Here is a 25,753-nt window from a genome sequence, read left to right on the forward strand (position 1 = left end):
AATAATGATAATCTAAAATATCCTGTTTACACACGACCATTACATAATGGTTTACAATACAAATATGTTACATCGAAATCAGTTTCCTTGAATGCAGTTTTTACACAATATCATACAAACATGAACTCCAAATCTTGTCCTTATTTTAGTATGCAACAGCGGAAGCTCTTAATATTCACCTGAGAATAAACATGCTTTAAACGTCAACAAAAATGTTGGTGAGTTATAGGTTTAACCTATATATATATCAAATCGTAACAATAGACCACAAGATTTCATATTTCAATACACATCCCATACATAGAGATAAAAATCATTCATATGGTGAACACCTGGTAACCGACATTAACAAGATGCATATATAAGAATATCCCCATCATTCCGGGACACCCTTCGGATATGATATAAATTTCGAAGTACTAAAGCATCCGGTACTTTGGATGGGGTTTGTTAGGCCCAATAGATCTATCTTTAGGATTCGCGTCAATTAGGGTGTCTGTTCCCTAATTCTTAGATTACCAGACTTAATAAAAAGGGGCATATTCGATTTCGATAATTCAACCATAGAATGTAGTTTCACGTACTTGTGTCTATTTTGTAAATCATTTATAAAACCTGCATGTATTCTCATCCCAAAAATATTAGATTTTAAAAGTGTGACTATAACTCACTTTCACAGATTTTTACTTCGTCGGGAAGTAAGACTTGGCCACTGGTTGATTCACGAACCTATAACAATATATACATATATATCAAAGTATGTTTAAAATATATTTACAACACTTTTAATATATTTTGATGTTTTAAGTTTATTAAGTCAGCTGTCCTCGTTAGTAACCTATAACTAGTTGTCCACAGTTAGATGTACAGAAATAAATCGATAAATATTATCTTGAATCAATCCACGACCCAGTGTATACGTATCTCAGTATTGATCACAACTCAAACTATATATATTTTGGAATCAACCTCAACCCTGTATAGCTAACTCCAACATTCACATATAGAGTGTCTATGGTTGTTCCGAAATATATATAGATGTGTCGACATGATAGGTCGAAACATTGTATACGTGTCTATGGTATCTCAAGATTACATAATATACAATACAAGTTGATTAAGTTATGGTTGGAATAGATTTGTTACCAATTTTCACGTAGCTAAAATGAGAAAAATTATCCAATCTTGTTTTACCCATAACTTCTTCATTTTAAATCCGTTTTGAGTGAATCAAATTGCTATGGTTTCATATTGAACTCTATTTTATGAATCTAAACAGAAAAGTATAGGTTTATAGTCGGAAAAATAAGTTACAAGTTGTTTTTGTAAAGGTAGTCATTTCAGTCGAAAGAACGACGTCTAGATGACCATTTTAGAAAACATACTTTCACTTTGAGTTTAACCATAATTTTTGGATATAGTTTCATGTTCATAATAAAAATCATTTTCTCAGAATAACAACTTTTAAATCAAAGTTTATCATAGTTTTTAATTAACTAACCCAAAACAGCCCGCGGTGTTACTACGACGGCGTAAATCCGTTTTTACGGTGTTTTTCGTGTTTCCAGGTTTTAAATCATTAAGTTAGCATATCATATAGATATAGAACATGTGTGTAGTTAATTTTAAAAGTCAAGTTAGAAGGATTAACTTTTGTTTGCGAACAAGTTTAGAATTAACTAAACTATGTTCTAGTGATTACGAGTTTAAACCTTCGAATAAGATAGTTTTATATATATGAATCGAATGATGTTATGAACATCATTACTACCTCAAGTTTAGTAGGTAAACCTACTGGAAGTGACAAGAAATGATCTAGCTTCAAAGGATCTTGGATGGCTTGAAAGTTCTTGAAGTAGGATCATGACACAAAAACAAGTTCAAGTAAGATTTTTACTCGAATTAAGATAGTTTATAGTTATAGAAATTGAATCAAAGTTTGAATATGAATATTACCTTGAATAAGAAAGATAACCTACTGTATATAACAAAGGTTTCTTGATCTTATATGATTACTTGGAATGGATTAGAAAGCTTGGAAGTAAATTAGTAAACTTGAAGGGATTTTTGAAGTGTTCTTGAAGTGTTCTTCCTATGATGATTATAGCTTGATTCTTGAAGTGATTTTTGATGAAGATGATGATTAACTACTGGAAAAATACGTTCATAATAGTGTGTGTGTGTTGAGAGAGAATTAGAAAGAGAATTGGAAGTGAAATGGAGTGAATGATGAGTGGTATTTGGTGAGTGGTGAGTGGGGTTAAAAGGAGTTCTAGTTAGTTGACTAGCTCATGGTAGAAGTTAAAATTGATTAGTCATACATGAAATAATCAAGAGTGGAATCCCATGCTAGTTCCTATTGGTATATACCCATAGTAAGTACGTTTTGAAGCTGTGTATAATACGGGTAAGAATACGACTAGAATTCTTGATGAAAGAAAAGAATGGAAAAGTAACTGTAACCATTTTCGTTAAGTATGAGTGTTTTGATATATGTCTTGAAGTCTTCCAAAAGTATTTTAATACATCTAAATACACTACATGTATATACATTTTAACTGAGTCGTTAAGTCATCGTTAGTCGTTACATGTAAGTGTTGTTTTGAAACCTTTAAGTTAACGATCTCAATTAATGTTGTTAACCCATTGTTTATTATATCTAATGAGATGTTAAATTATTATATTATCATGATATTATGATATATTAATATATCTTAATATGATATATATACATTTAAATGTCGTTACAACGATAATCGTTACATATATGTCTCGTTTCGAAATCCTTAAGTTAGTAGTCTTGTTTATATGTATATAACTCATTGTTAATATACTTATGGAGATACTTACTTATCATAATCTCATGTTAACCATATGTATATCCATATATATATATCGTCATGTCGTTTTTACAAGTTTTAACGTTCGTGAATCGCCGGTCAACTTGGGTGGTCAATTGTCTATATGAAACATATTTCAATTAATCAAGTCTTAACAAGTTTGATTGCTTAACATGTTGGAAACATTTAATCATGTAAATATCAATCTCAATTAATATATATAAACATGAAAAAGTTCGGGTCACTACAATTTGTACCATGCAGGATTTAAATCTTGTGGTCTATCAAAATGATGAATTTTATTGTTTTATGATAAACCTATGAACTCACCAACCTTTTGGTTGACACTTGAAAGCATGTTTATTCTCAGGTATGAAAGAAATCTTCCACTGTGCATATGCTCATTTTGAGATATTACTTGGAGTCAGAAGACGTTGCATTCGAGTCGTCGAGTTCATCAAGATCATTATTAAGTCAATTATAGTTGGATGTATTATGAAATGATATGCATGTCGTCAACTTTCAATGAAGTGAAAGTTTGTCTTTTAAAAACGAATGCAATGTTTGTAAAATGTATCATATAGAGGTCAAGTACCTCGCGATGTAATCAACTATTGTGATTCGTTTATAATCGATATGGACTTCGTCCGGATGGATTAGGATGGGGCACTTCATTCCACGGATCATTAAACTAAACGACTTTAGCATTTACATTCACTTAATACCTAAAATATATCGTTAAACTATTTCGTTTAAACAAATTCGTGGTTTCACAGTCATTTCACTCATTTATAAATAAAGAAGTTAAAATTTGTATTTTATTGTTAAGAGACAAATCGAGATTAAAGAACTGCTGCACTTAATAAATTATCAAACTTAAAAATGAATAAATTTTTGACGATTAAAAAAACTAAGACCGCTCACATCGGAGCACCGTTGAAGCTTCCTTGGGGGCGCCGTTGAAAGACGCCAATGCTAGCGGTCGCCGGTTAGGCGCGGTTGGTTTGGTCGCAGTTCATTTTGCCCTGCAACGACATTCTCCATCACGCTAGTGGGGCCCAATTTAATTGATATATCCGTTGGAAAAATAGCCGTTTGTTTTTTTTTTTTTTTTTTAATTTAAGGTAGCAATATATATATGTGTCTCAAACCATTTCATACATATTACTTCCACATTACTAACAAAAACACTTCAAAAAATTATTTATTCGAGAATGGAGCGAGATAACAAAATTTATGAAGAGGCGTTATCACTCGCAAGTGCATATAATCCAACGCAAGTACTCGATATAATTGATTTTTTAGAAGAAGAAGATGAAGCCGAAGGTGAAGTCGTATCGATACCTAGAGCTCCAAGAAGACATTTTCCTAGAGATCAAGAAGGAAAAGGTAGACAACTATTCAACGATTATTTTTCCGACAACCCTACTGAAAGGACCCGTCCTAATCCATCCGGACGAAGTCCACATCGATTATAAACGATTCCCAACAGTTGATTTCATCGCGAGGTACTTGACCTCTATATGATACATTTTACAAACATTGCATTCATTTTTAAAAGACAACTTTCATTTCATCGTAAGTTGACAGACATGCATACCATTTCATAATATATCTAAACTATAAATAACTTGATAATATTCTTGATGAACTCAATGACTCGAATGCAACGTCTTTTGAAATATGTCATGAATGACTCCAAGTAATATCTCTAAAATGAGCAAATGCACAGCGGAAGATTTCTTTCGTACCTGAGAATAAACATGCTTTCAAGTGTCAACCAAAAGGTTGGTGAGTTCATTAGTTTAACATAAATAATTATTTCATAATTTTAATAGACCACAATATTTCATATTTCCATTTCTCATAAACATACGTCCCATGCATAGAGACAAAAATATCATTCATATGGATTAAACACCTGGTAACCGACATTCACAATATGCATATAAGAATATCCCCATCATTCCGGGATCCTCCTTCGGACATGATATAAATTTCGAAGTACTAAAGCATCTGGTACTTTGGATGGGGCTTGTTGGGCCCGATAGAACTATCTTTAGAGTTCGGGTCAATTAGGGTGTCTGTTCCGTAATTCTTAGATTACCAGACTTAATAAAAAGGGGCATATCCGATTTCGATCATTCAACCATATAATGTAGCTTCAATTACTTGTGTCTATTTCGTAAAACAGTTATAAAAACAGCGCATGTATTCTCAGTCCCAAAAATATATATTGCAAAAGCATTTAAAAAGGGATTAATGAAACTCACAGTATTATATTTTGTAGTAAAAATACATATGACGACATTTGAACAATGCAGGGTTGGCCTCGGATTCACGAACCTATATCATTTGTATATAAATTAAAATGTGTAATCGTAATCGAACGAATTTATATATTATGTCTTAAATTATATATTGTACTTATTTAGCTTGTGTATATATTTAAAATGTTTAATATCTATCTTCTTAATTATATTAATATATCTATATATATATATATATATGTTTAGTATTATAAAAATATATCATTAGTTTGTTATATATAAGTTTTTATATAACTAATTTTATTATGTTTGATTTATGGTATATAAACTATTATTATAATTATAATATATGTATTAAGTATATTTTAAGTACAAAATATTTATTTGTAGCAAAAGTGATAGTTTTCGATAATAATGACTTACTAATAATGATAATCTCCTTTGATATTGAAAATACTGATTATAATGACTATATTGTTAGAAGTGATACTTTTGTTAATAATAATAATAGTAATACTACTGATTGCAAAAAAATGATATTAATACTAATATTAGCGAAAATAATAATAACTTGTATTATTTTTATAGTAACAACAATAATAACTCTAATCACAATTATAATAATAGTAGTAGTCCTAAAATGATAATTCAATAATAAGGATAACATTATTACAAGCGATAATAATAATAATTGTTATATCACTTATTATGATACCAATAGTAATTATTATAATACTTCTAATAAAAATAATAATAATAATAACATAACAATAATATTAATCATAGTAATATCACTAATAACAATAACAATCAATAATAATAATAATAATAATAATAATAATAATAATAATAATAATAATAATAATAATAATAATAATAATAATAATAATAATAATAATAATAATAATAATAATAATAGAAATTTTAGACTTGGAAACTACCTCAATTAAGCTTTTAAAAAAAAACTGTCTTCGCCTAGTCTCGAACCCGTGACCTCCCGCTTCCACACCAACACCCTTAACCGTTGGGCTATTGCCCTTTTTCTGTTTTATATCCTAATCCTAATATACATAACTCGTATAAGATGATCCTTATCTTCTTCTTCTTCCTCGATTTCAATTCGATTAATCCTCCTAATCCCTAATATCATTATTTATTTGATGTAACACAAAAAAAAAATATACACTCGTGATGTTAACTAACAGAGAAAAAAAAATATAAAAAAAAAAACAAAAAAAAACTGGTCCCGCTGCTGTTACGGTTTTTGGAAGAAAAAAAAATGATTTTGATTTGTAGCATGTTTTGGCCAAAGATTTTAACACCAACTATGTTTCAAATCGCGTATAAAAGCTATCTGAATCATCAATTTAACATAAAATATTGAAACACTTTCAGATTTCCTCATGAACTCAAATTTGACTTTTTGAATTATAATCTTTGACTCGAAAATTCTCAAACATTAAAAAGAATTGGAATCCCATATTTTGCAGAAAGATGGAGTAAAGGATTACTTACAGGTCTGCGTTTACACAATTTGAAATTAAATACGAAATCGTGATTTTGTGAAAAAGTAACACGAACAGGACATTCTTGTGTTCTTGCCTATTTCTGTAAAAAATAAAAATAAATTTATAACGCGAATTTTTGATTGATACAGAATATAGGGATGTGTAGTGGATTGAATGTGTGGATAACTCTGAATATTTCAATTGTCTTATATCAGTTTGGTCGTCCCAGATTTATTCCCTATGGTACGAAATATATAAAAAAAATATGGAAGCTGAATATGATCCTGTCCATAATTTGTTTGTTTTGCAAAGTTAGGATAGCGACTGGTAACAAATTAGACAGAAACAAGAAAATGAACTAGCTCGATTGTGACCCTAAACAGAAAGTGGATTCTGTAAGATTTTATTTATAATTAATATTAATATGAAGAATTTGTAAATATAATAAAATATATTAATAATAATCATATTATTAGTATTAATGGAAAAATAGTAAAAAAATACTGATAATAGAAATAATATTAATAATAATATTATTACTAATCAAAATTAATATTAATAATAATAATAAATACAAAAAAAATAATAATAACAATAACTATATTAATGATGTTAATAATAATATTAATTAAAAATATTGGTATCATTAATGTTATTATTAATATTAATAATGATAATATAACAATTTATTCGTATTAAAATCTATCTCCATGTAATAATTTTATTAATACTGATTTTACGATTAATATTTATTTTAATGAATGTAGTGATAATATAGCAATTATATTTCAACTTGTTATTACATTTAATATACAAATATTACAATTTATTAATTATGTAATATGTAACATGTCCCTTATATTTAATATATATATATATATATATATATATATATATATATATATATATATATATATATATATATATATATATATATATATATATATACATCTTATGTATTTTACTATATACATGTAATATTAATTGTATATGTAAATCACATAATATTTATTTCAATAACCACTTAATTACTCTATATATTAAAATAACAAATTTTAGTTACTTTAAGTTTATCTTTCATAATAACTGAATCATATAACAGTTCATTAATATATTTAATTTATTATATATGATTGTTTACATATATAATTATTCGTATATACATTTCTGTTTACAATAAGGTTCTTGAATCGTCGAGGTCAAATGAATGTATGAAACAGTTCAAACTTTTTGAGACTCAACCTTACAGACTTTGCTTATCGTGTCGGAAACATATAAAGATTAAGTTTAAATTTGGTCAGAAATTCCCGGGTCATCACAGTACCTACCCGTTAAAGAAATTTCGTCCCGAAATTTGAGTGAGGTGGTCATGGTTAACAATAAAAATGTTTTCATGACGATTATGAGTTGATAAACATAGTGTTTTCATCACTGAGTAATATGGATAAAACAATTTGATTACCCGAAGCGTATGAGTGACGTTATCACAAAAGAATGAAATAAAGAAATAGAGATTCGTCTTAGCTTCCGACATAGTCAGGGTTGAATTTAGGAAATAAGGTTCGTCTTAACTTTTAACGTTGTCTCGGCTGAATTCTGGAACTCAAGGGATTTAAAGAAAATCTTTGGAATCTAAAAGATTTGATTCTTCAGCGAATAAGGAAATTAAGATCTCTATAATTAAATACGGTGATCTGCCTCGATTACTCTGCCTGATATTTCCATTATAAATTAAAATCTTCCGTTCCATTATTCTCACCATTTCTATACTTTCTTTCTTAGTTCATACATCTAAAAGATTGTGAAAATGCTTAATCCAGTTCTGATCCTTGTCCTTCTCCTTTCTATTGCTACAATCATTCTCTTTTTCCAACTTCCACCAGAGGAATCTGCTTTCTTCTACTTCGCCCTTGGGGTTATAGTGTTTTTAATTCTCCCGTGTCTTTATATTGCGATAAACATTGACATACACGGTTTGTAATTTATGTGTTGTTATAGGACTTTATATTTTCCTTTAAATTTCAAAGTCCCTGCTTCTGTCTTTAATAATCATTGTCATTCACAGTTAATGATCTCTCCTATTTGCTGTGATTTATACCCCCCATTTCTATTTCGGAGATTCATTCTTTTGTTTTCTTTTTCCGACTTTAAATCAAGCGAATAATGGTCCAGAATTCGTTGATATAGAGTTTTGAATGATTATAATGTTCTAAGCAGGAAAGAACGTGATAGCACGATTTGATTTTCAAATTTATCAACATCACGGAAGATAGATCCATCAAGAATACATTTTCTTGATATGTTTAGAAGTTAAGTAGAATGAAAGAGTTATGGAACATGATACATGATGACGGTATGATCTACTGTGAACCATCATCACGTTTCATTAGAAACTCATCATGACTTATTGTAATATAATCACGTTGATCAAGTGTCATTATACTATACTAACTCGTGCATCAGTTCCCAACACTACTTCAAAAACATTCATATTTTAGACTCGAAAGTTTACAGAATATAAAAACTAACAGTTTCTATATGATGTAACACTGATAGCACAAAGAGATTAATGATTTCAGATAAGAATAATTATAAAAATATCTTCAGAAATATGGAGGATATTTATAATGAAAGATACGATAATATCTTTGAATATCTAAGATCAGAGAATGATGGAGACTATTGTCTGCAAGGGTTTAGAGTAACGAGCAAGATATTCGCTAAAAACTTCAGCAGACATTGAATCATTTAGATTCTTTGAAGTCAAACTTATTCTTTGTGATTTGTCCACGGCTTTCTTCATAGTTTCGCATAACCTGCTTTTTGGTACTAAATTTTCTCTTGAATGTTTCCAATATAATGATACATAGGAATCACGAAGAGGTATATAATTTCGGACGAGAATATTTTTGAAAATATCCTCAGAAATATCGAAGATATTGATGATGATATTTTGGAATTTCTAAGTTCGATGGTTGATGGAGAAAGATTTTTCTGCAAGATTTTAACATGACTTCGGAGTAAGATATTCTCTAAAGATTTCATCGGATTCAGAATTACCTGGATTCTTTGAATATAGGGTTTGGTCCTTGTATTTGTTCTTGGTCTCCTTCGTGGTTAGCTCAATCCGTTTTCCAGTTCCAACTTTTCTGAGCTTTTCCAACATACTATTCTTTATCATCAAATTTCTGATGATTAAGGTCGTTTACGGTTGTCTATGGTTTCTGCTGCTTCATTCAATTTTTTCAACATTCATAGTATTGATTTGTGACTGAGTGCCTTTCAGAATTTCAGAATGAGAGATCATAATTCTAAGAGATAAATGTCATACATATAACTGTTGATGTAGATATGCTGTGAGTTTTCAAAGTACTGATTGCTGATTCCCGGTAATTGGTATGGCAGTTCTCGTTACAAGATGCGGATGAGTATATGATAGGGTTTCAATGAATAAATATAATGATTTGTCAGAGAGATATAAGCCAAGAAGCAACGAGGTTGCTGGTACGTCTGCTGGTAATATGGTGAAATATAAAAGAATTCTCTGGTATTAAAAGGGTAATCGTATATATCAGGATTATAGTAAGGCTACTTCGAATGAAAAGTCGAAGTTGACTTGCTGGAGCTGTGACAAAATTGTCTACTTTGAAAAGGGATCGCAAAATTATTTTTGCTAATAAATGCCAAAGGATATAACGTGGCTACGTGTTAAACTTTTACTCAGTTGCCGAGAGTTTCTCAGGTGCATAACTATATGCATAAATCTTTTCTTCCGTAGATAAAGTGCGGTTGATTCATCCTATCGATTGAGGTGTTTTCAAGAATCATGAAAGGTTTGAACGCAGATTGTAATCGTCAAGATACAAATGGGGTTTAAGATGAAATCAAGTGGCAAACTTGAAGAAATGTTTAGTTTCATATGTTTTAATCAATATTTTAATTCATTTTGATTATCCAATTTTATTAGTCCACAGTCGATAGTCCACAATTAACAGTCCGATAATTCATATATAGATTAATATATAATATTCTAATTAATTAATATGTATCGTGACCCGTATATGTGATGACCCGGAAAATTTTGACTTATTCTGAACCAAATTCTCGATATGGTTTAATATTTTTGACACGATAAGCAAAGTCTGTAAAACTGAATCTCAAAACTTTTTAAACTATTAAATTACCCTTCGTTTATTCACGATGATGCACGAATAATTATATGTAAATAGATACATATACTATAACTTGAAAACGTAACTAAGTGTTGAGTATATGATACTGTGCATTAAACTTATTTGATTGATTACCTGATTGATATATTTAACTACGGAGTTAAAAGATTATGCCAAACGATTCAAGTAAAAGATATTTACTGAGTCTCTTAAGGATTATGATATTATTACGGGTCTCTGTTGAGAGGTCCACGTTGATTTGAGAAATCTTTCCATTTTAACAATATTCAGAAAATGATAAAGTGATTTACAAGTAAGAACAAATATGTCAATTAACGATTACTGGACAAAGGTTAGTAGAGATTAACTTACAACATAATGATTGTCTCGTGTCTCTTGATAAGTTAATTACTTATTTTTCTTAATATTGAAAACGTTTTACGATATAGATGAAACCTTTTAAAGAATGGTTTTGAATATAACTAATTCGGGAAAACTAAATTATAGTTATTCGATTTAGTTCAAATATATGAAAGCGTTCTTCGAAATAATAGATTTTTATTATTATAACGTTTGATAAAAAGATGTGAATGTAATTAGTTTTAGAGAACTATAGTTATTCGATTTAGTATGGACACGTTTCTCGATATAATAGAATTTGATTGTTAAAATGTTTTTTATGGATTTTCAATAATATGAAAATAATAATAAAGATAAAATAAAGGTTTCTAATGAGCACTAAAAGACTACAACATTTCATCTCAAGATTGCAAGTTAAAATGATGGAAATCACTAAACCTGCGCACTTGCACGAGAAAAATCATAACTAATTCATACTGACTCGAAAAAGGGTGATTCTGGTGTCCAGACGACCGTAACTCAAAAATCTACAACTTTCAAGAAGACACCATACGCGGATCGTGTACCTATCTATGCCTAACGCATAATGTTTTGTCGACATAAAAAGTGATGGCGACTTGGGACAGCAAAAGTTGTATAAAAATCGATTCTGGTTCCAAATTATTCTATCTCTCTCGAACTCTCATATATCAACGGAGTATATATTATTATTATTATTATTATTATTATTATTATTATTATTATTATTATTATTATTATTATTATTATTATTATTATTATTATTAATCGTATTATTATTAGTAGTATTAATATTATATTTATACATAAAATACTATGACGGGGTTCTGCTCAAGTGTTTTCAAAACTGGTTGTCGAGTAGGATAAGACTAAGGAAATTATGGATTATAGCTAAGGAAATTATGGGTTATAGCTATGGAGGTTATGGGTATGGTTCGGGGATTTTGCTCATGAATCAAACCTAGTGTTTATCATCTCCGTTACGTCTACGTACTTTCCTACAATATTGAATCTCAATATTGATATGTTGAGATCTACGATTATTTAATAATCCGAGTTTCGGTCACATTACGATGAACAACTTTATATGCTGCTAAGGTGAGTTTCATATGATCCCTTTTACTCTCTACATTTTTTGGCTGAGAATACATGCAAATCTTTTATTAACTGATTTACAATATATATATATATATATATATATATATATATATATATATATATATACATATATATACATATATATATATATACATATATATATATATACATATATATATATATATATATATATATATATATATATATATATATATATATATATATATATATATATATATATATATATATATATATATATATATATATATATATATATATATATATGCGTGAGTTTCATTTGCTCCCTTTTTAATTGCTTTTGCAATCTATATTTTTGGGCTGAGAATACATGCACTTTATTTTAAACGCAATGGATACAAGTACATACTAAATTCTACACCGAGTTTGAACCGAAAATCCCTTAGCTTTGGTAACTAGTAACTACCGGTTATAAGAACTGGTGGGCGCGAGTAGTAGTATATGGATCCATAGGGCATGATATCCCCGTCCGAGCTAGAGCACTAGCCTTTTAACGGACGTATGCTATTTGAGAAACGTACACGTTGGTTTGCGTGTATTATTAAGATGATTATACAAAGGGTACAAATTATATATACGTTAAGTTTAGTGTGCTCAATCTTGTAGAATATTTTGATAAACGTTTCTGGGTGAAACAACTGAAATCTTGTGATCGACCTTTATATACAGATTATACGAAACATTAAAACTATGAACTCACCAACCTTTGTGTTGACACTTGTTAGCATGTTTATTCTCAGGTTTCCTAGAAGTCTTTCGCTGTTTGCTTAGATGTTAGACAAGCTATGTGCATGGAGTCTTACATGACATATTTTTCATGAAAACGTTGCATTCACCAAATCATCACCATGTATCTTATTTTGACTGCATTGTCAACGGAAGTACTGTTGTAAACTATTATTTATGGTGATTGTCTATATGTAGAAATCATCAGATGTCGAAAACTTTTGATTCAAATATTCATTTATGGTGTGCCTTTTCAAAAGAATGCAATGTTTACAAAACGTATCATATAGAGGTTAAATACCTCGCAATGAAATCGATGAATGACGTGTTCGTCCATATGGATTTGGAGCGATCGTCACAGTTGGTATCAGAGCGTTGGTCCTAGTGAACCAGGTCATGCATGAGTGTGTCTAACTGATAGTTGTTAGGATGCATTCGTAAGTCTGGACTTCGACTGTGTCTGCATGTCAAAAGTTTTGCTTATCATTTCTTGTCAGAAATTACATGCTTATCATTCTTAAGTCTAGACACGTTTACCTACAGTTATTGTATGAATAGTGTATAGAAAAAACTCATATCTTAGTATATCTGCTAATACATATCTTAGCATATCGGTTACTGTAAACTTTTCCTGTCATCTTCTGAAAATTTCTCCGTAATTTATGGGATTTTGGCATTATATATACATATGTAAATTATGTATCGGAGAATACCAAACTAAATCCTATAATCTATCTTATATCAAAAATCAATTCCCTGATTATACAAGATGGATCCCGTATCAAGTTCAAATTCCTTAAACTCCGACAGCTATTCCAATATGGATATTCACCTGAACTCCGAAGACAGTGTAACCGGAATGGATCAACCAATCAGTCATCATCTATTCTGGATGAATTGGGGATGGGTTCGAAGCCTCCTCAATCATTGGAGACAAGAAGAAGGTGATCCCTTCCATCCACCACATTGCCCTCTTGGCGAAGAACCTGAAGCACTTACCGGCGAACCTGTTCGTAATACCATTTTCTCTCTCATTTCCAGAGTATCTAGTCATGATTATATACTATCTCACATTCTAAATCTTATTCGTCCGCTCGTCCGAACCGACAATCATCCCGGTGTAGTAGAAGAAGTCAACGAGCTTCGTGCTCGAGTGGTGACTTTAGAGAATATGGTACAAAGGTTACAAGCACCAGCAGCATCACCAGCATCAACAGTACCACCATCATCAACGCCAACAGTATCATTACCACCACCAACAATAACATCCGCATCCCACACCTCAACATCACAATCTGTACCTCGAACATCAACGTCATATGCACCATAGATACCAAGGAATACCAACAACAACAAATGATGAAGTATTGATTCATAACTTCATCGAAGAAATATTCTGCAGAGAATATGTAGTTTCTAAAGTTTTAGAGATTATATATTCTAGTACTAGCCAAAAATCAGATGAGAGTAATATTATGTTAACTCATTAAATTCATGATTACATCTAAAGAAAATATATATGTAGGTATATTTTCATAAAGATTGTAATTAAGAAAATTCTTTTGTATAAACTGTTAATGGTGAGAATATTTTAACGGGTAGGTAATACCCGAGAGATATATAAATTCACAATTAACATGTTACATTCTTCGATTCAGATTCAATAAATCATCAACTACTTTCATAACGAAATACATTCTTTCATAGAAATCAAAACAACCATACTCATTCAAAATCAATTACATATTCTGATTTTAACATATCAGAATCCAAGTCGAGATATAACCGATATCATCACTCTTAGATCCCTACATCTTTCAAAGCTATACTTTGATTTCAAAACTGTGCTAGAACATCACATGTATATTAACGATTACAATCTGTGTTCAAACCGTCCGAAATTTCTGAAAAACACTTCAAACAATGAACCATCGAGATGATGATCCAACCACATGTTACCCACAGTTATGCACCTAAAAAACTCTCGAAACCAAAGTCATAGTTTAAAACGTAATCGTGTCAGACCCTTTGGCATTTATTAGCAAAAATAACTTTTCAAACCCTTTTCAACATAGATAGTGTTGTCACAGCTCCAACAAATCAACTTCAGTTATTCATTCGAATAAGCCTTATTATAACTTTGATATATAAGTTTTCCCTTCGTCATTGTTATCGAGGAACCTTTTATATCTCGCCACATTAGCAATAAACTTACCAGCAACATCATTGATCTTTAACTTTTCGAAAAATCATTATACTCATGGAAACCCTATCATTTACTCATCTGCATCTTGTAAACAAGAATTGTCATGCCAATTACTGGGAATCAGCAATCAGTATTTTGAAATCTCGCAGCATGTCTACGCCAACAGCTATATGTGTACATATAACGTCTATCTCCTAGATTTACACAATTCGAATGTGAAGATTCTGAAAAACACCTTAAACTGAGAATTAGTTCTCCAAATTTTGAAAGAAAAAAAAAGCTGAGTGAAGCAGCAACAACTGTAAACGACCTTAACAGTCAAAAGTTTGATGATAAAGAATAGTATGGTAGTAAAGCTGAGAAAAAGAGAAGGTTTGGAACTGGAAAACGGATTGAGCAAAGTATGAAGAAGGCTGTGGATAAATCACAAAGACTGAACCTGCCTTCAAAGAATCCAAATGATTCGGTGTCTGCTGAAATCCTTAGTAAATACCTTGCTCCTTACTCTAAAACCTTTGCGGACAATATTCTTCATCATCCTCTGATCTTAGATATTCTAAGATATCATCATATCTTTCATTATAAATATCCTCGATATTTCTGAAGATATTTTCATAACCATTCTTATTTGAAATTATTTCATCTCTTCGCGCTATCTGTGTTATAACATAAAAGAAACTATTTTAGTTTCTAACATCTGAAAAATTCAAAAAATTTAATGTTTTGAAGTAGTGTTGGGAACTGAAGCATGAATTAGTATAATATAATGACACTTGATCAACGTGATTATATTACAGTAAGTCATGCTGAGTTTCTAATGGAACGTGATAAAGGTTCACAGATCACACCCTCATCATGAACCATGTTACATAACTCTTTCATTCTATATAATCTCTAAATATATCAAGAAAATATATTTCTTGATGATTCGGTCTTTTTTAGATATTCTGGTAATTTGACAAATCAAGATCGTGCCATTACAATTTCTTTCTTAGAACATTAATCATGTTCATCCGAAATTCATACCTACAAATTCTGGACCATTATCCGCTTGACTTAAGGTCGGGAAGAGAAATCGAAAGCATGGAGCTCCGAAATATAAAGGAGAATATTGGCCCAATAACAACCCCGAAATTTACAAACCGTGTATATCAATGCGTATAGCAATATAAAGACACGGGAGAATGAAAAATACTATAACCCCAAGGTAATGGTAGAAGAAAGTAACTTTCTCTGGTGGTAGATGAAAAAGAAGAATGACAGATATGAAAGTTAGGAGTATATCAAGAATCAGAACTGGATGAAGCATTTCACAATCTTTTGGAAGTATGAAATGAGGAAGAAGATGTAGGAGTGGTGAAAATAATGAGACGAAAGGGGTTAATTTATAAGCGAAATAACAGACAGAGCAATCGAGGCAGGTGACCTCATTTAATTAAAGAAGATCTTAATTTCCTTAAATTCCGAAGAATCAAATCTTATTTAGATTATGAAGACTTTCTATTCCTTAAATTCCAAAAATCAATCGTTACTACGTCAAGGGATAAGATGCATCTCTATTCTCTATTTCACTTTATTACGATAACTTCCCTCATACGCTTCAAGTAATTGGATTGTGTTATCCATATTATTCAACGGTGATAAAACTCGAATTATCAACTCATATACGTCATGAAAACATTTTTATTGTTAGCCATGACGACCTCACTCAAATTTCGGGACGAAATTTCTTTAACGGGTAGGTACTGTGATAACCCGAAAAATTTTGACTTATTCTGAACCAAATTCTCGATATGGTTTAATATTTTTGACACGATAAGCAAAGTCTGTAAAACTGAATCTCAAAACTTTTTGAACTATTAAATTACCCTTCGTTTATTCACGATGATGCACGAATAATTATATGTAAATAGATACATATACTATAACTTGAAAACGTAACTAAGTGTTGAGTATATGATACTGTGCATTAAACTTATTTGATTGATTACCTGATTGATATATTTAACTACGGAGTTAAAAGATTATGCCAAACGATTCAAGTAAAAGATATTTACTGAGTCTCTTAAGGATTATGATATTATTACGGGTCTCTGTTGAGAGGTCCACGTTGATTTGAGAAATCTTTCCATTTTAACAATATTCAGAAAATGATAAAGTGATTTACAAGTAAGAACAAATATGTCAATTAACGATTACTGGACAAAGGTTAGTAGAGATTAACTTTCAACATAATGATTGTCTCGTGTCTCTTGATAAGTTAATTACTTAGTTTTCTTAATATTGAAAACGTTTTACGATATAGATGAAACCTTTTAAAGAATGGTTTTGAATATAACTAATTCGGGAAAACTAAATTATATTTATTCGATTTAGTTCAAATATATGAAAGCGTTCTTCGAAATAATAGATTTTTATTATTATAACGTTTGATAAAAAGATGTGAATGTAATTAGTTTTAGAGAACTATAGTTATTCGATTTAGTATGGACACGTTTCTCGATATAATAGAATTTGATTGTTAAAGTGTTTTTTATGGATTTTCAATAATATGAAAATAATAATAAAGATAAAATAAAGGTTTCTAATGAGCACTAAAAGACTACACCATTTCATCTCAAGATTGCAAGTTAAAATGATGGAAATCACTAAACCTGCGCACTTGCACGAGAAAAATCATAACTAATTCATACTGACTCGAAAAAGGTTGATTCTGGTGTCCAGACGACGTAACTCAAAAATCTACAACTTTCAAGAAGACACCATACGTGGATCGTGTACCTATCTACGCGAAACACATAATGTTTTGTCGACATAAAAAGTAATGGCGACTTGGGACAGCAAAAGTTGTATAAAAATCGATTCTGGTTCCAAATTATTCTATCTCTCTCGAACTCTCATATATCAACGGAGTATATATTATTATTATTATTATTATTATTATTATTATTATTATTATTATTATTATTATTATTATTATTATTATTATTATTATTATTATTAATCGTATTATTATTAGTAGTATTAATATTAATATTATTTATACATAAAATACTATGACGGGGTTCTGCTCAAGTGTTTTCAAAACTGGTTGTCAAGTAGGATAGGGCTAAGGAAATTATGGATTATAGCTAAGGAAATTATGGGTTATAGCTATGGAGGTTATGGGTATGGTTCGGGGATTTTGCTCATGAATCAAACCTAGTGTTTATCATCTCCGTTACGTCTACATACTTTCCTACAATATTGAATCTCAATATTGATATGTTGAGATCTACGATTATTTGATAATCCGAGTTTCGGTCACATTACGATGAACAACTTTATATGCTACTAAGGTGAGTTTCATATGATCCCTTTTACTCTCTACATTTTTGGGCTGAGAATACATGCAAATCCTTTATTAACTGATTTACAATATATATATATATATATATATATATATATATATATATATATATATATATATATATATATATGCGTGAGTTTCATTTGCTCCCTTTTTAATTGCTTTTGCAATCTATATTTTTGGGCTGAGAATACATGCACTTTATTTTAAACGCAATGGATACAAGTACATACTAAATTCTACACCGAGTTTGAACCGAAAATCCCTTAGCTTTGGTAACTAGTAACTGCCGGTTATAAGAGCTGGTGGGCGCGAGTAGTAGTATATGGATCCATAGGGCTTGATATCCCCGTCCGAGCTAGAGCACTAGCCTTTTAACGGACGTATGCTATTTGAGAAACGTACACGTTGGTTTGCGTGTATTATTAAGATGATTATACAAAGGGTACAAATTATATATACGTTAAGTTTAGTGTGCTCAATCTTGTAGAATATTTTGATAAACGTTTCTGGATGAAACAACTGAAATCTTGTGATCCACCTTTATATACAGATTATACGAAACATTAAAACTATGAACTCACCAACCTTTGTGTTGACACTTGTTAGCATGTTTATTCTCAGATTTCCTAGAAGTCTTCCGCTGTTTGCTTAGATGTTAGACAAGCTATGTGCATGGAGTCTTACATGACATATTTTTCAAGGAAACGTTGCATTCACTAAATCATCACCATGTATCTTATTTTGACTACATTGTCAACGGAAGTACTGTTGTAAACTATTATTTATGGTGATTGTCTATATGTAGAAATCATCAGATGTCGAAAACTTTTGATTTAAATATTCATTTATGGTGTGCCTTTTCAAAAGAATGCAATGTTTACAAAACGTATCATATAGAGGTCAAATACCTCGCAATGAAATCGATGAATGACGTGTTCGTCCATATGGATTTGGAGCGATCGTCACAGTATACGTCTCAGACTCGATCACAACTCAAAGTATATATATTATTGTAGAATCAACCTCAACCCTGTATAGAGAACTTGATCATTACTGCATATAGAGTGTCTATGGTTATTCCAAATAATATATATAGATGTGTCGATATGATATGTCAAAACCTTGTATACGTGTCCCGATATTTAAAATGCATAAAATAAATAACAGAAATTAAATGACGATAAATAAATTGCGTAAAGTAAATAACAGAAATTAAATGACTATAAATAAAATTGCTAGAATGTAAATTGCGATAATTAAATTGCGATAAATAAAGTGTAATCAGTTAGCTGGGAACAATTAGCTGGGAACAATTAGCTAGGAACAGTTAGCGTGGATTCTTAACAAAATTTCTCATAGTTAATTTGTTTGTTTCTAACAAATTTTACTTTGTCAAATGTTTTCTTCATTATGCCACTTGTTGGATTCTGATAAATCAAATTCCCAATATGAAATTGGATGAATATGGTTATTCTGTGGTGAACGAATTGGTATATCGGTGGATGTAAGTAGGATAGTAAACGACTGTTGAATCAGCTTTGAAGAATGTACAGTGTAACTTATTAATGTGAAATCTGAATATTCCTCGGGTATTACCTACACGTTAAAATATTTTCACCATTAACAGTTTGTACAAAAGAATTTTTAATTACAATCTTTATGAAAACATATATACATATATATTTTCTTCAGACGTAATCATGGATTTAATGGGTCAATGTAATATTAAACTCATCAGATTTACGGCTAAAACTAGAGTACAATATCTCTAAAACATTAAAGATCACATAATTGCCATGAAGGACGAAGATAGTTTATGTAGAACGATTCGTAGAACGATGATTATATTCGAGGTATTGAATGGAATGTTGAGGCATGGATTGTTAATGGTACTGGTGCTGTTACTGATGGTACTGTTGGTGCCGGTGATGTTGTTGAAGCTGGTACGTTTTGCATCATATTTTTCCAAGGCTACAACTCGGGTGCGAAGCTCGTTGACTTCTTCCATTATTCCGAAATGATTGTCAATCAGAACTAGCGGATGAATAAGGTTTAGAATTGTGGATAGAATATAATTGTGGTGAGATATTCGGGAAAATAAGGGTGAAAATAATGATTCGGACTGGTTCGCTGATAAGTGCTTCAGGTTCATCGTCAAGAGGTAAATTCGGTTGGTGAAAAGGATCGCCTTCTTCGCGTCTCCATTGATTAAGTGGACTACGAACTCATCAGATGAATTGGGGATGGATGATTGGTTGGTTCATTCTGGTGACACTGCTTTCGGAGCTTAGGTGAAACTCCATATCGAAATAGCTATCGGAATCTGAGGACTCTAACTGGTTGAGGGATTCATCTCGTACGATCAGATGAAGGATTTTTGATAAGAAATAGGTTATAGGATGTAGATTAGTATCCTACAATACATAATTTACATATGCATATGTAATACTAAAATCTCATAAGTTACGGAGGAATCTACGGAAGCTGTCAGGTAAAGATAACAATAACAGATACGCTAAGATATGAATTAGCAGATACGCTAAGATATGAATTAGTAGATACGCTAAGATATGAATTTTGTCTATACACTATTCATGCAGTCAATGCAATAAGATGTGTCTAGACTAAGAATAATAAGCAGGTAATTTACTAAGGATGATAAACAAATGATTTCTGGCAAAAAGGATAAGCAAAACTTTTGACATGCAGACACGGTCGAAGTCCAGACTCACTAATGCATCCTAACAACTTATCAGTTAGACACACTAATGCAGACCCGGTTCACTAAGACCACCGTTCTGATACCAACTGAAAGGACCCGTCCTAATCCATCCGGACGAAGTCCACATCGATTATAAACGATTCCCAACAGTTGATTTCATCGCGAGGTACTTGACCTCTATATGATACATTTTACAAACATTGCATTCATTTTTAAAAGATAACTTTCATTTCATCGTAAGTTGACAAACATGCATACCATTTCATCTAAACTATAAATAACTTGATAATATTCTTGATGAACTCAATGACTCGAATCCAACGTCTTTTGAAATATGTCATGAATGACTCCAAGTAATATCTCTAAAATGAGCAAATGCACAGCGGAAGATTTCTTTCGTACCTGAGAATAAACATGCTTTCAAGTGTCAACCAAAAGGTTGGTGAGTTCATTAGTTTAACATAAATAATTATTTCATAATTTTAATAGACCACAAGATTTCATATTTCCATTTCTCATAAACATACGTCCCATGCATAGAGACAAAAATATCATTCATATGGATTGAACACCTGGTAACCGACATTCACAATATGCATATAAGAATATCCCCATCATTTCGGGATCCTCCTTCGAACATGATATAAATTTTGAAGTACTAAAGCATCCGGTACTTTGGATGGGGCTTGTTGGGCCCGATAGATCTATCTTTAGAGTTCGCGTCAATTAGGGTGTATGTTCCCTAATTCTTAGATTACCAGACTTAATAAAAAGGGGGCATATCCGATTTCGATCATTCAACCATATAATGTAGTTTCAATTACTTGTGTCTATTTCGTAAAACAGTTATAAAAACAGCGCATGTATTCTCAGTCCCAAAAATATATATTGCAAAAGCATTTAAAAAGGGATTAATGAAACTCACAGTATTGTATTTTGTAGTAAAAATACATATGACGACATTTTAACAATGCAGGGTTGGCCTCGGATTCACGAACCTATATCATTTGTATATAAATTAAAATGTGTAATCGTAATCGAACGAATTTATATATTATTTCTTAAATTATATATTGTACTTATTTAGCTTGTGTATATATTTAAAATGTTTAATATCTATCTTCTTAATTATATTAATATATCTATATATATATGGTTAGTATTATAAAAATATATCATTAGTTTGTTATATATAAGTATTTATATAACTAATTTTATTATGTTTGATTTATGGTATATAAACTATTATTATAATTATAATATATGTATTAAGTATATTTTAAGTACAAAATATTTATTTGTAGCAAAAGTGATAGTTTTCGATAATAATGACTTACTAATAATGATAATCTCCTTTGATATTGAAAATACTGATTATAATGACTATATTGTTAGAAGTGATACTTTTGTTAATAATAATAATAATAGTAATACTACTGATTGCAAAAAAATTATATTAATACTAATATTAGCGAAAATAATAATAACTTGTATTATTTTTATAGTAACAACAATAATAACTCTAATCACAATTATAATAATAGTAGTAGTCCTAAAATGATAATTCAATAATAAGGATAACATTATTACAAGCGATAATAATAATAATTGTTATATCACTTATTATGATACTAATAGTAATTATTATAATACTTCTAATAAAAAATTGATAATAATAATAACACAACAATAATATTAATCATAGTAATATCACTAATAACAATAACAATAATAATAATAATAATAATAATAATAATAATAATAATAATAATAATAATAATAATAATAATAATAATAATAGAAATTTTACACTTGGAAACTACCTCAATTAAGCTTTTTAAAAAAAAACTGTCTCTGCCTAGTCTCGAACCCGTGACCTACCGCTTCCACACCAACACCCTTAACCGTTGGGCTATTGCCCTTTTTCTGTTTTATATCCTAATCCTAATATACATAACCCGTATAAGACGATCCTTATCTTCTTCTTCTTCCTTGATTTCAATTCGATTAATCCTCCTAATCCCTAATATCATTATTTATTTGATGTAACACAAAAAAAAAAAAAAAATATACACTCGTGATGTTAACTAACAGAGAAAAAAAAATATAAAAAAAATAAAAAAAACTGGTCCCGCTGCTGTTACGGTTTTTGGAAGAAAAAAAAATGATTTTGATTTGTAGCATGTTTTGGCCAAAGATTTTAACACCAACTATGTTTCAAATCGCGTATAAAATCTATCTGAATCATCAATTTAACATAAAATATTGAAACACTTTCAGATTTCCTCATGAACTCAAATTTGACTTTTTGAATTATAATCTTTGACTCGAAATTTCTCAAACATTAAAACGAATTGGAATCCCATATTTTGCAGAAAGATGGAGTAAAGGATTACTTACAGGTCTGCATTTACACAATTTGAAATTAAATACAAAATCGTGATTTTGTGAAAAAGTAACACGAACAGGACATTCTTGTGTTCTTGCCTATTTCTGTAAAAAAAAAAAAAAAAAATTATAACGCGAATTTTTGATTGATACAGAATATAGGGATGTGTAGTGGATTGAATGTGTGGATAGCTCTGAATATTTCAATTGTCTTATATCAGTTTGGTCGTCCCAGATTTATTCCCTATGGTACGAAATATATAAAAAAATATGGAAGCTGAATATGATCGTGTCCATAATTTGTTTGTTTTGCAAAGTTAGGATAGCGACTGGTAACAAATTAGACAGAAACAAGAAAATGAACTAGCTCGATTGTGACCCTAAACAGAAAGTGGATTCTGTAAGATTTTATTTATAATTAATATTAATATGAAGAATTTGTAAATATAATAAAATATATTAATAATAATCATATTATTAGTATTAATGGAAAAATAGTAAAAAAATACTGATAATAGAAATAATATTAATAATAATATTATTACTAATCAAAATTAATATTAATAACAATAATAAATACAAAAAAATAATAATAATAACAATAACTATATTAATGATGTTAATAATAATATTAATTAAAAATATTTGTATCATTAATGTTATTATTAATATTAATAATGATAATATAACAATTTATTCGTATTAAAATTTATCTCCATGTAATAATTTTATTAATACTGATTTTACTATTAATATTTATTTTAATGAATGTAGTGATAATATAGCAATTATATTTCAACTTGTTATTACATTTAATATACAAATATTACGATTTATTAATTATGTAATCTGTAACATGTCCCTTATATTTAATATATATATATATATATATATATATATATATATATATATATATATATATATATATATATATATATATATATATATATATATATATATATATATATATATATATATATATACATCTTATGTATTTTACTATATACGTGTAATATTAATTATATATGTAAATCATATAATATTTATTTCAATAACCACTTAATTACTCTATATATTAAAATAACAAATTTTAGTTACTTTAAGTTTATCTTTCATAATAACTGAATCATATAACAGTTCATTAATATATTTAATTTATTATATATGATTGTTTACATATATAATTATTCGTATATACATTTCTGTTTACAATAAGGTTCGTGAATCGTCGAGGTCAAATGAATGTATGAAACAGTTCAAACTTTTTGAGACTCAACCTTACAGACTTTGCTTATCATGTCGGAAACATATAAAGATTAAGTTTAAATTTGGTCGGAAATTCCCGGGTCATCACACCTACTTTCTCGCCCGATAGGTTCCGGCGATGCTTTCGTATGAGCAGGTCTTTGTTTATCCGTATATGTCGAGGTATAATCAATTTTAATCTAGAACCTATACCCGATTATATTAATTATTTTAAACAAAGACGATATGCAACCGGTTTATTCGGTTTTAACGTTTTTCAAAAATGTGCGTCCGCTATAAGACAATTGGCGTACGGTATTGCACCCGATGCTTTTGATGAATACTTACACATGGGTGAATCAACTTCTTATTTATGTTTGGAAAACTTTTGCAAGAGTGTTTTACACTTATATTCGGCCGAGTATATGAGACGGTCAAACGCGCATGATGTGCAACGTTTAATTTCTAAACCTGAAGAAATACATGGGTTTTCGGGTATGTTAGGGAGCCTCGATTGTATGCATTGGGGTTGGAAAAATTGTCCAGTTGCGTGGAAAGGGCAATTTACACGAGGTGATCATGGTTACCCAACAATCATGTTGGAGGCAGTTGCCTCGTATGATACTTGGATTTGGCATTCCTTTTTTGGGCCGGCTGGTTCAAATAATGACATAAACGTTCTAAATCAATTGGATTTATTTAACGAATTACTAAAAGATATGTCACCTCCATGTAACTACACTGTTAATGGATTGCATTTTAGTAGATTATCCGCCGACGCGTCGCCCTCGATATTTAGACTTCCATGA

General features: G+C 29.9%; 1 protein-coding gene across 1 annotated transcript; it reads left to right on the top strand.

The window, feature by feature from the left end:
* The first annotated feature begins 4,054 nt into the window (after positions 1-4,054).
* On the top strand, positions 4,055-25,753 carry LOC139862156 (uncharacterized). The gene is made up of 2 exons (XM_071850716.1): positions 4,055-4,229; positions 25,149-25,753. Exons 1-2 carry the CDS (start codon positions 4,055-4,057, stop codon positions 25,751-25,753), a joined length of 780 nt encoding a protein of 259 aa, XP_071706817.1.

This window comes from Rutidosis leptorrhynchoides, chromosome 8 (assembly GCF_046630445.1).
Source record: "Rutidosis leptorrhynchoides isolate AG116_Rl617_1_P2 chromosome 8, CSIRO_AGI_Rlap_v1, whole genome shotgun sequence".
Taxonomy (NCBI): Eukaryota; Viridiplantae; Streptophyta; class Magnoliopsida; order Asterales; family Asteraceae; genus Rutidosis; species Rutidosis leptorrhynchoides.